The sequence below is a fragment of the Notolabrus celidotus genome, chromosome 10 (genome assembly GCF_009762535.1).
Source record: "Notolabrus celidotus isolate fNotCel1 chromosome 10, fNotCel1.pri, whole genome shotgun sequence".
NCBI lineage: Eukaryota > Metazoa > Chordata > Actinopteri > Labriformes > Labridae > Notolabrus > Notolabrus celidotus.
Genome location: NC_048281.1, coordinates 6,904,520 through 6,917,644, shown reverse-complemented (window position 1 = coordinate 6,917,644; position 13,125 = coordinate 6,904,520). Strand labels below are relative to the sequence as shown.

Here is a 13,125-nt window from a genome sequence, read left to right as displayed (position 1 = left end):
AAGGTTAAGTATGCATGTTATCCATCATATAACAGTTCCTGTGTACTTCTGCTTTTCTACATGTTTTAAATAACACACGTTATTTTATCCCAAATCCAAAATTATTCCACAAGCATAAGTTCTCTCCTTTTCAAATATTCGTCATCACTTTAATAATCTAAGGGGAGCCAAGAGTCAGCTGACAGTCCATCCTAATTGCCAAACTGTGCAGCGCCAAATGGGCTCCATTTGACCGGCCATTGCTTTTTCTTATTCAGTGTAGTTCATCCAGTCTTTTGCAATGTGTTAACAGTATCGTTCCTGTTCTTGATGATAAAATTGGGATTAATGGTGCACCCTTTTGTTTTCAAGTTATGACTTTGATTGACTAATGAAAAATTAAGTTCTAAAGGAGAGGTTTCTATCTTGAATATTAAACATTGTCTGTCCTCAACATTAATCAGTGCATTTCTGTTTATATTGCTAATTATCGATCCCATATAAGACTTGATGATGATGCTGTTGATAATCAGCATCATCATCAGCACCTCCTCTGAGTCTTTGCTTTTATTTGTCTTACCTTAATATGCAGATGAACCTCTAAACACACAATCTGCCTTTCATACCATTTATCAAGCTTCAAGTATTTCTGTACGTAAACCTCCGCTCTGATTGATCTCCTTATGAGCGCCCTTCACTGTTTTCCCGTGCAGTGTATGCTAAGCTGTTGCAGCTCACCAGTTTTAATTGGACTAGTGAAGATGCAGATACAAGTGATGACCCAGTTCCCTCAGGGTGTGAGAAACATTATTAACTATTGCTTCTTGATGAGGTGTAATCTCCCCCTTAACACTGTGTACCTCTGTTGTGTCATTGAGGGTTCAGGTGTTCTGTTTCTCCTCTTGTCTGTCTCTTAGTTTCTCTGCTGCTTGGAGAAGAAAATAATGTTCCCATATATTTAAAGTGAAAGCAATGCTGCTACTAGATCCTGGCCTTAAGATTTGCGTCATGTATTCTAACAATGCTGTACCGGGTATCTTGTTAACTTGACAGTGTGGGAGTGTTGGCTCATGCTGTGATAGCTTTATGGCAGAAATAAGGACTAAGAAAGCAGGGAACATTTCAGTCAACTAACAAGGCAGCCAGACACACCACAAACTCTAGGAAAATAGCTAACGGGGTAACATCTAAAGTCTGGACTAAAAGGACCAAAACAGTTCTAGACTCTTCAGTGGATGAACTGTTATAGGCATGCTTGAATTAACTGCACATGAGCAGACTTATACAACCTGGGGGACGTTTCCATTTACATTTTGTCTTGTTTCTATGCAGCAGCAGTGACATGAAATCCCTGCAGCTCTGCACAAAAAAACTCTTGAGGTTTCTGCTTTGATGAGACACCAGCATCACATTTAAAAGAGAAATGTGTTATGAATCCAATAAGCAATTAAACCATCCTTTGACATTAAAGAATTAGTGAAAAAGAGCATGGGAGATATGACTAAAAGAACAGACTACAGCACTGAGAGGATGGGATTATGAGCCTAAGATGTTTCATCAGGGAACCAGAACTTCTGAGATCCCTGGAGTTCTGTTGGGATGGATCCAGCTGCTTACTCTGTCAGCTGTGTTGTTCTTTAATAAAGCCAGTGTACAGCACTGTGGGTACATTTAAATACAAACTGACCCAACAGGTGCAGTATGAAATGGAGAGCTATGCTTGACATGTAAAGGGATAGATATACAATCTGTATAGTGTGTATTTTTAAATAACATATCAGGATCTCCATGTTGTTGCAGCTGCAGTGGTTGCTGATGACAGTTTCAGGATATAATCATCAAGTTTGTTATGTCTTGAGTTTGTTTGTTGTTTGGTTAATGATCCAGCTGAAACTTGTTGTGTCTATAAGATTTTGGCTCTGATGGTCAGTTTGAAGGGGAAAGGGCTGAGAGATTACGGCCAGAGCTGCAGTGGTTAAACTGGTTATTTACATGTAATGTAACAAAGAGGATGGTGTGGACAGGGGATGTGCATGTTCAGTAGTCTGCAATGAAATATAGTTAAACAAGTTATTCATATTTTTATTTACTGTATAGACTTGAAGAATAAGTCTTATGCTTTATCATAGCTCTAGAGCAGCCACCCTCCACTAGCTGGGGCTGTAGCTCCCATTAGGGGTGAATGCCACAATGCTTGTGTATATTTTTTAAGAAGTCTCATCCCAGAGGCCACGGAAGCAGTAAAGTGTCAAGTATTCAAACCCAAGAGCATCTTTATCCACTAATCAGAAACTGTCTGAAGTTAATGCTGTAAGTTTTAATCTTGTGCTGGGCTAATATTTCCATGCAGAGGCTTGAGTAGAGGTCACAGTTTACTCCCACTGCAACCAAACAACAGGGACCTGGTATCTTTTGTGTTTCTATCATGGAGCATTCACACACAGCTCTTCGGGTGTTGCCTAGTGATCAGACTCCACAGTAGACTACCTGCCATTCATTGTGCTGTCCACTGGGTTTAATTACACATCTCTAAATGTCAGGACTGAGATGGAACCAGAATCCTGCAGACGAAAGGTCAACTTAATTTACTTTATCACGGTTAGTGCCTTTTAAAATAGATCAGTTTATCACATCGCATTTTTACAGCTCAGTCCACTGCGATGGCAGATTAAAGAGACAAGTGAAACATTCATCAGCAGCAGCAGAGATATGGAGAGCTGTAAAGTGGCCTTTATGGGGGTTATTGCAGTTTAATGACAGGGCCAATTGTTTATTCTGTTCTCCAGATCTGCTGCTTGTGGATGATCAACCAGCTTTGACATGGCCAAACGGAAGATGGAGAGCATCGGGCGAAGCTGGATGGTGGCACTCGTTCTGCTGTGTAATCTAACAAAGGTAAACCAGCTTCAAAACACTGAGTTTTTCTGTGTTTGGTAGAAGAAACTTAGATCATGTCATTTGAGTCAGTGGTTTTTTTAGCTTCCTAATTATGGAGGATCGTTTACATAAATACTGACTAATCAGTGTTCCTTAATTTGAGTCATTAATCATAAAGTCAGTTTTAGTTTATATTGGAGATTTTGGGAAAATCAAAAAGCTGCTTCAGGGTGGTTTCTGTACATTAATAAATTAAAACTATTTGGACACAGTGGTTTGGCAGTAACTCTATGCAGATGTCGTACTTTCCATGAAACAAAAACGGATTCATTGGAAGCTTGTGTATTTTTGACTCACTCCTGGCTTTCCAAGAATCTGACCCCTCACACGTGCTGTACTCAGTTGAGCTGCTCACGTCAGGACAACGCTTCAGGGTCCCAATTAAATACAAGAAGAGATACCACAACAGATATGAAAATGTATTCATTCCCATATCAGTGAATCTCCTGAACTCAGGCCAAAAGGCAGGGGGGTATGATGGAGGGTGGTAGATTGTATTTGCTACTTGCTGTGTGTTGTATGTGTTTTTATGTGGCAGCCTTTTGTCCTAAACGGAACAAATAAACAAGTCTTAATTCTTGAAACTTAAATCCTGAGACCTTTCCCATCTTACTGTAAAACTGCAGATCTGTGTTTTTAAAAAAGCAGTCTAGCTCTCATTTTACAACAAAAAAAAAATCCAAACATTTATCTTTTCTCCCCTTTCTTGCAGATTTTTGTAAAGGCAAGCATGGAGGTGAATGAAACGCACCAGCAGCATCCAAACAACGTCTACCATGACATGGGTCTCACCAGGAACAAGATAGTTACAGCTCAGTTTGAGTGCTATCAAAAAATAATGAAGGAAGATACCATCGGCAGAGAAGGTGACTTGTTGGTTGACTTTGAAGCTACGCTAGGCTAGCCTGAATGGTAGCAACATGCTAACACACAAACAGCTAGGATTTAATAGGCCTGGAATATACAGAGGTTATTTGATATTATCCAAATAAGAATTACTTCAAGTCTTTGTAATTTGACTGAAATAAACCACCTGTATGTGTTTTTAAATATTTGAACATTTTTTCAGATCTCCTGAATGCCCCTGATGCCCTTTCTGTGCTTTTAGAGCCCATGTGTAATCGGACTTGGGATGGCTGGCTGTGTTGGGACGACACCAGAGCAGGTTTTACCTCTGAGCAGCACTGCCCGGACTACTTCCAGGATTTTGATCCTTCGGGTAAGATCTGTTCCAAGGTGGGCCAAACCACCAAACAAGTTGGGTTTTACTTTTTTCACGGACCTCTAACGACCAAGTAATGCCAAAGTCTCTGTGGCTGTTTTTGAAACAGCCTGCTACATACGACCTACTAATGTAGTAGGCAATAGGTACTGCCTACTACATACTGCGTTTGAATTTAGTATGTAGTCTGTCTGTTTTGTTCGATCTGTGTTGCAGTACGCTGGGCCAGACGTCACTGAATTTCTGGTTTCAGAAAGCAGAAGTAAACAACGGCCAAGCTGATAGAGAAACTGCTTCTTTAGCTTCACTTATGATTTAAAAAGTTAAGAAGTGGTTTATACTGAATTTAATCATTTTGACAGCACCTAAAAACTTAGTTCCCCCTGTCAGAAAAAGAAGAGAAAAGAAAAAGTGGAACGAGCGCTGTGCATTGTGGGAAACAGTACACGAGGGAGACTGGTCCGATGCATACTTGAAATTTTCCCAAATCAGTAAGACATCCGGGGATACTGCAGATTTTGCTCTTGTTCAGATACTACTTACTACATACTGAATTTTGGCCAAATCAGTGCATACTGCTAGTAAAGTAGGCGGTTTCGGAAACAGCCATTGTCCACATGCACCAGATGCAGAGTGACCTGAACTTTTACTTTGGTAAAGCTCCAAAAATGCCTGATCCTACACTTTGTTGTGTTGCAGCTTGTGTAGGGTGGAGTTTTTCATTTTCTGAAAACAGAAGTGAACTGAGAGTACATCTTGCCCCTCTTTAACTGTGCAGTACCATTTTCAGCTACAAAAAAAATCCATGAATTACAAGGTTTCATGGACACGAGCAAATTTAGAGCAGCATTTGTGCTGTATGAAGACTACAGAATGTGTCCTAAGCCAACATAGACAACTCTTACAAGCTTTTAAATGCATGTATCAGCTTGAGTATATGCATGGATTGTTTATAGAATAGCTGTACTTAAGTTATTACTTCTGGAAGGTTCTGAGAGAAAAATTAAGTACAGCAACTACTTAAGTAGTGGTGCAGGTTTTCAGTTAGACTTAGCCCGTCTTATCACTGCTTGCAGAGGTTTCATGTTTATTAATGTTAGTCTTTCATGTTTATTAATGTTAGGCTCATGGAGTTTCAGAACAGGATTATGACTTATGACTTTATTGGGCTGCAGGGGACTGCTCTCCTTTAACAGTCAGGCTGTGTGTCAAACAGGAACTCATACTCTGAATTTTAGGAGTAACTTACTTATGTTTTCACAACTGCTTTGCTGCAAAATGAGAAGTATTATGACCATTATTTAAGGTTTAGTTCACAGGATGGAAGAACAAAACCATTGTAGTATATCAAAGTGTACGGTGAATATTAAAACTGTTTGATTGAAACCTTTGTATCACTTTTCTCTGCAGAGATGGTGACAAAGATATGTATGGACAGTGGTCAATGGTTCCTGCATCCATTGAGCAACCGTACTTGGTCCAACTACACCCGCTGCAATGAACACACTCATGAAGGCAGAATGGTAGGTCCCTTAATAACATGGCTTTAAATGTATGCAGAATATAAAGACACTTTCTTTTGGCACTGACCTTTAATAGATGTCTGCAGTTACTGTGTTTGAAGTGCTGGGAGGAATAATAAGATAGTTTTGTGCAGTGTTCTGTAGCAAGATATGTATTACACAGTTAAATATACGACTGTACAAACATTTCTAATGCTGGCTGAATTATAGGTTGTTCTGAAGGCAGTTCAAAGGGAACAGTCATGCATATAAAAAGCAATGAGTTGGACTTTGCAGCAAAAGTGTAGCTAGCCTAGTTTGGATAGGAGCACGGTGCTGATCAGACTAAATAAAAGATGGAAGGGTCAACAACTATCATAGCATCCAAACATTCCTTAGAGACCATCAATATCCTAACTACAAAGCACTTTCAGTCAGACACTTAAGGCTTTCTGCGGTCTGTAATTTCAAAATGTCAGAGCACATCCAATCATATCAATCCCCAGCCTTTGTAAAGAGATCAGCCTGCTGACCGTGTAAGAATAAAAAGAGGAACAATAGTAGAAAACAGTAAACTGTAAAAAGAGAGAGTTCAGAGAAAATGGAAGGATGATGGTGTGAGCTGTGGCAGTGGAGACAGAGTGGTTGAAGGAAAAGAAAATGTCAACAGCCTTTAAATGTTAGAGAGAAAAACTGCTTCAGGTGCCGCAATGACTCTGATTTATGTGTTCCTGTTCATTCTGTCTCACCATCGATGAAATGAAACAATAAATGTGATTAAAGGAGGCTCAGTAGAATAGTTTCCATATCAATATAACATTGTTGGGGGTCACCATATGACCCATCACTGTCTAATATCCCGTACTATATACTGTGCATAGAAAACTTTTGTTACACCCTAAGTCACACTTTTTCTTTTTTAGGGTTAAATTGACTTTCAGATAAATTAATTCTTGAATTGATTCCACATTTAGTACAATTAGGCACTTCTGAGTTCTCTTCAAGACCAAATTTAGATTATACTTCAGCATAAAGTCATTAGGATATCCTGATGATTAACCTTTTTCTCCTTTTCCCTTCCAGACTGCGATGAATCTTCTCTACTTAGCTCTCATAGGACATGGATTATCACTGACATCCCTCTTAATTTCTCTCGCAATATTCTTCCATTTTAAGTGAGTCCACTTACCTCATCTTACCATGCCTCACAGACAGTTTTTAATTATTTGAGAAGGTTTATAGCACCTTTGATGTAATGCCGTCTGTGTCTTCTTGCAGGAGTTTAAGTTGCCAAAGGATCACGCTTCACAAAAACCTCTTCTTTTCTTTTGTTCTGAACTCTATTATCACCATCATTTGGTTGACAGCCGTGGCAAACAATCAGGAGCTGGTGCAGAGGAACCCAGTGAGTACATGGTTGTATTTATTATTTCTTGTTATTTTGAATTGATTCATTTTTTAGCATTCAATTTAAGCTGTTCCCTTTGTCATCCTAGTTTCAGCGTTTATACGTAAATCAGGGCAAGAGCTGCTCTAAGAGCTGCACTTTAAGGATCAGGGCTTAATGCTATTTGTTAGATAACTATTTATTTCACATAGCAGTGAAAGTAGAGTGCAGCATAGGGAAATAACAGATGTATAATAAGGAGTGTTCACAGTGTTTGTTTTTCTCTCTCAGACCAGCTGTAAAGTCTACATGTTCATCCATCTGTACCTGTTTGGTTGTAATTACTTCTGGATGCTGTGTGAGGGAATATACCTGCACACTCTGATCGTGGTGGCAGTGTTTGCTGAGAAGCAGCACCTCATGTGGTACTACCTCTTAGGCTGGGGTAAGTCACGGTCATCATCGGTTGTTACTTGAGCTTAGAAAAGTGGTGAAAAGCTTGTGTGGACTGAACAGAACAGTGTTGATTATTTTTTTCATCATCAGTCTCCAATCACAGTGTGATGGGTTGAAAAGTATTACATTAGATAAAAACAGTTTAAAACAGTTTGCTAAGCGCATTGTTTATAAAAAGGAAAAGCTGAAAACTACATTGGAGATAAAAATAGAATGATTTCATAAGTTTTATAGAGTGATTAAAATCATCTAAAAACATTTACGTCATTTAAAATGCATTAAATCAGTAAATAGTTTAAAACAAACAGTAAATATGCCAGGGTGTTTGAAATATACTGTTTTATTATGTTCTCTATTGTTAACACTAGAACACTATCACTAAAATTAGTAACACCATCACTAACGCCGGTGTTTTTTACCTGATATAATATACCCAATAAAAAGTACTTGTCATCTAGATATATCAAAATATGACAATACATAATTAGAGCAGTGTTCTTTTATTTTAAACTGTGCCATGTCTTACAAAATGAAAAAATCATGGGGGGACTCCTATAAAAATGCTCCAAAATTACTGAAAATTTGGAATTCGGGACCAAAAATTTCTAAAACACAAAATGATGAAACTGGAAACTTGGTGTTCGGTCCACCTATTCCTGGGACATTTGAGACTTCCCAGATGAAGGCACAGTGTCCTTGACACACAAACAGCTGCAGGAGAGAGAAACTTAAAATCACTATTGCCATGTGAAAATCACCCGAACACGTGTCTGTAGGAAAAAGCGGGTTTTTGAGCAGGGAAACACCCACGCCTTCAAAGACGTCAAAGACAATGCTGAAGCTACCCAGGGACCCATGACACTCAGAACAAACACAACATAATGAAATCATGTAACTGTGTTTGCTCGGGTGAAAATCACCCGGCGATAGTATTCAAGGGTTAAAAGTAAGATTTATCTATGTTGATCTGTGATCTACTAAGTAGTCTAAGTCAGATATTCATCTGTGATCGATTGCTTTTGTCTCCACCTGCAGAGCAGGGAGATTGTGTTTTTTTCTGCATTTTATTTAACACTCTTGATGAGGAAACAACACGATCACACTCGTGATTATTTCTTCACTTTGTCAAGGGTGTTAAACTAACATTTAAGAAAGCAACCATTTTGCTTTGGAAAGTCAGTTCACCAATGCTTGTATAGAAATCAATGGTTATGTAATTACTCCAAAAAGTAAAGCAAGCACTGAACCTAATTTACATTTCAAGTTTCATAACATATCTAGAATATAGATAGATTCCAATATACAATCACTTTGGATATGCTCAGTCTGAGGGTTTATCTCAGTTTGGTGTACTGCTTCGTGCTTTTTTAAGGAACATGTTGCTGTGTTGCGACAATGCAGCAATAACATGAAGAAGATCAGTGAAAAAGTTGTAATAAAAGGAAACTCAAACTTTGAGGCTGTAATTGTTTTGTTTGTTTTCTACAGGCTTTCCTCTCATTCCAGCTTCAATACATGCGATCGCTCGAAGTTACTACTACAATGACAAGTAAGCATGACACTTCAGGATTCAATACAAGTTATAGTACAGCTAATAATAATGAAATGTGTCCAGTATTTTACATGAATATCAAGACATGATAATATGAACAGACGTGAGTTTTACCTGTGGTTGGGGGGGATCTAAAATAACAAAAGACATAACACTGTTCATATAACATGATGTGATCCATTCATTCTGTTATAAGGTTTGTTTCTACATTAAGTGTGCTTTGTTCTACCTTTGTTAAATTACACTCTTTCACCCCGACAGATGCATACACACACACACACGCACACAAACCAACACACCCATGCACAACGCACAAACAGCTTTCCTCTTTTCATACCATGCGGCAACCTCCGGTCTCAAAACATGAAGCCTATGTGGAAGTGTTACAAAATACAGTTCATCAAGCATCCGCAGAAACACCAGAAACCACATACACACAAATTCAAAAAAGCGTTAATAAACATGTTTACAGCCTGGTTCAGAAAACGGCTTGGGTCTACGTAGCTAATTTCTCTATCAGCGCACACTGTACAGGGGGTGAATTTTTTTCCAACACGACGGTTCAGAAGATATTTAGAGGACGAGTTTGCCAAAATAAGAACATGACTGACTTGACTGACAGGCGGGAACACACACATACCTGTTGGCTACGATGCTCAAACCCCGCCTCTTTACCTCACACTAAGTTTAGTTGAGTTCAGCATTTCCAATATGGCTCCTGCCGCCGATTGGTTTCCAAACAGTGCTCAGGAACAGATGGATGACATCACGGATACTACGTCCATTATTTATACAGTCTATTCTTCATACAGAGAGGTGTCCCACTGTGTCTGATCTGTTGACGATTTTCATCAGAAGTCAGTTTTTTAAATACACCAAAATAAAAAAAATCAGTGGTTGAGGCTTGTTGATTACACAGCATTCAAAATAAGTAAAAAATAAGATTCAGAATGACATCTGCAGCAACCGGTGTCACAAAACTTTTAAAGCAGCATTATGAGAAGGTTCTTATTTAACATGAAACGTCCCGCTACATTCAGTGGAGGGGCGTGCTACAGGATATCTGTCTCTCTCTCTGATCACCTGCAGAGCATGTGACAGGTGCTGCAGGTTATCAGAGTGACAAGAGATTGTTTACATAATTGATCACACATGGTTATCTGTGAGTATATGTTAATGAACACAGAAATGTGTAAACATGGTCAGCAAGTATACTTCGGCAGCCCACCCAGGTGTTGTCTATGTGAGGGAAACACTGACTTTAAATGTAAGGTTAAAGCATGGTATGATCACAGCTGTCTTCTTCTGTATGTAAGATAAAGATATCCAGGACTGCTTTGTTGTTTCTTTACCTGCATCCTCAACAAAAGCCATTGATCGGCAGCTCTAGTCAGCAGCCTTATTATTAATTCATACTGTTGCTTTAACATTTTAATCCGTCCTCTCTCTCCTCTGCTGTAGCTGTTGGATTAGCTCCAAAACATCATTACTCTACATCATCCACGGTCCCATTTGTGCTGCGCTTTTGGTGAGACGTTTTCATCATTTTTCTGACACCAGTCAACTAGGGCAAAGTTAATCATAACAATGTGCACTCACTAAAATAAACCAGCTGATCTGACTGTTTTTATTGGGCAATGAGCGAAATACAAAGGCCTGTGTTTGTTCTCTTCTGAGAGGACACTGTGGGGGGCCTGAGAGCAGGACACTGTTTGATTGCATGCATTATATTGTTTATCTTGTGAAATCAATGCATCTGCCTCTGTTGGGATCCGCCCACTGGTCCCTTGGTCTTTGTTGTGTTCAAGGAATTCAGCTAATCAGCAGGCCCACACGCACACACATACGCTTCAGGGAAAGCTAGTCCCTCTAGACTCTGGCAGGTCTAAATGTTAAACTCTCCAACTTTTTTTTTTTTTTCTTTCTGTGTCCTGTTCTGACAATTGTTTTTCTTCTTTAAATTTCACATAGTAGGCAGTCTAGAAATGAAACTGCTTTATGCTGTTAATTTAGGACTTTTACTCAAGGTTTATATGTAATTTGTCTTTGAAAAACATTGAATTTTTGAGGGTAAACTTCAACTTTTACTTTATAAGTCTTAACCAAAAGATGATGCAGGGTTACTGATGCAGGCTACTCAATACTGATTTATATCTTCCCTGCAGGTCAACCTGTTCTTCCTGCTAAACATTGTGCGAGTGCTCATCACCAAACTGAAGGTGACCCACCAAGCAGAGTCTAGTCTCTACATGAAGGCGGTGAGAGCCACCCTCATCCTGGTGCCCCTGCTGGGAATCCAGTACGTCCTGCTCCCCTACAAGCCGGAGGAACGGGTCTCCTCCGAAATCTACGACTACATCATGCACATACTGATGCATTACCAGGTGAGACCATGGGCAGTTTAACAATAAATCATGCAGGACAAAAATTCTGGGATATTTTTAGCTGTGGCTGAGTGATTTTTCCAGCGTCTTAACACATTTCCAGTTAAAGAAAACAGCTGTACATTGTTTCATGTTTTTAAATGCATACCCAGAGTCTATTTTTAGAATGCCTTTTAAAGTTTATAGTGTGTTACAGGCACCACAGAGTTCCTCTGTGCGTGTAGTTCTTTTGTCCTTGTAGTAATTATTCATGTATTACAAAACTGGATGTCAGTGACCCTCTTTTGCAATGACAAAGATATTTATTTTTCAAAAAGGAACTGTTGCAGAAAACTCAATATTTTCTCAGCTTTCAGGAGAAGCTGAGAATTCCCATGAGCCAGAGACTTTGTTTATGTTGTAAAGCAGGGAAGAACAGCAGGAAGGAAGGCATGAATTATCTGAGCTGAGAGAAGGCTGAAATCACTTGGATGTTGGCGAGGTGTTCTAGTTTACTCCTTTCTAGTCCTGATAAACATTGTATTGTTTATGTACACTACCAGTCAAAAGTTTGGACACACCTTCTCATTCAAGGGTTCGTATTTATTTTAACTATTTTCAACATTGTAGATTAATACTGAAGACAACAAAACTATGAAATAATCTGGTTTTGTCATAATCTGGATTACAACAGTAGTCAAATAGGGCTGTCCATTGTGTACTAACCCTACCTCTGAACAACACAACTGATGGTCTCAAACACATTAAGAAGGCAAGTCATTCTACAAATGAACTCTTGACAAGGCTCATGTTAATTAGAAACCATTCCAGGAGACCACTTCATGAAGCAGACTGAGAGAATACCAAGAGTGTGCAAAGCTGTCATGAAGGAAAAAGGGGGCTACTTTACAGAATCTAAAATATAAAACATATTCTGCTTTGTTTAACACTTTTTTGATCATTAAATAATTCCATAAATGTTATTTCATAGTTTTGATGCCTTCAGTATTTATCTACAATGTTTCCAATAATTTAAATCAATACAAACCATTGAATTAGAAGGTGTCCAAACTTTTGACTGGTAGTGTATATGACAGAATAATTAGGAGTAAGTCTTCTCTTTTTAATTTGATTCTTTTGTTCATTTCAGGGTCTGCTTGTGGCCACCATCTTCTGCTTTTTCAATGGAGAAGTAAGACGGGGTTACGCCCTTTCACTTTCTCTCTTTTGTTTTTAAACCTTTCTGCACATATACACATTCCCATCCACACTTCTCCTTTGTGATCAGGATTAACTGGTCTCCTGCCTCTGCATGATCCACTGAGCACAGTGTTGAATAAGTGGGATGTCTTTACAGGCTCAGTCCTTTATTGGCTTATTCACAGCCAATGAGAGTCTAATGAAGTCTGTCCAATATGAAGATGATTGACCTGCATGCAGAAGACTTTTCCCTCAAAGGAGATATGATGAATAACTTCTCTTAAACCACAAAAAGGGTTGGCATACAGTGGAGTGTATCTGTAATGATACTTATATCCTTAGATTCATATACTCAGAAAGTAACAGGATGGTATGACAGTCAGTGGCCCCTGTGGTTTATTTAGATACAGTCCTTTTGATAATAACATGTCGGCAGTCATTTACGTGAAGTGAAGGTTTAACAGTGATGGCCTTTACTCAGATATTGAAGATAGTCTCTCTCATGTCTGTGCATGAATTACAGAGCT

The 13,125-nt window shown here is 38.9% G+C and overlaps 1 protein-coding gene across 2 annotated transcripts in view; it reads left to right on the top strand.

Moving 5' to 3' along the window:
- The window catches only part of calcrla (calcitonin receptor-like a), a 33,767-nt gene that overhangs the window by 18,474 nt on the left and 2,168 nt on the right, over positions 1–13,125 (top strand). Inside the window, exons 2-12 of one of the 2 annotated variants that reach the window (XM_034693454.1) lie at positions 2,766–2,874; positions 3,629–3,782; positions 4,025–4,135; positions 5,549–5,661; positions 6,724–6,815; positions 6,919–7,045; positions 7,319–7,472; positions 8,972–9,032; positions 10,497–10,563; positions 11,201–11,419; positions 12,549–12,590. In XM_034693454.1, coding sequence (XP_034549345.1) covers positions 2,800–2,874; positions 3,629–3,782; positions 4,025–4,135; positions 5,549–5,661; positions 6,724–6,815; positions 6,919–7,045; positions 7,319–7,472; positions 8,972–9,032; positions 10,497–10,563; positions 11,201–11,419; positions 12,549–12,590 — 1,215 coding nt within the window. In that variant the 5' untranslated portion in view covers positions 2,766–2,799. Of the gene's footprint in view, positions 1–2,765; positions 2,875–3,628; positions 3,783–3,985; positions 4,136–5,548; positions 5,662–6,723; positions 6,816–6,918; positions 7,046–7,318; positions 7,473–8,971; positions 9,033–10,496; positions 10,564–11,200; positions 11,420–12,548; positions 12,591–13,125 lie in introns of both variants that reach the window. The other variant, XM_034693453.1, reaches the window with a different exon arrangement.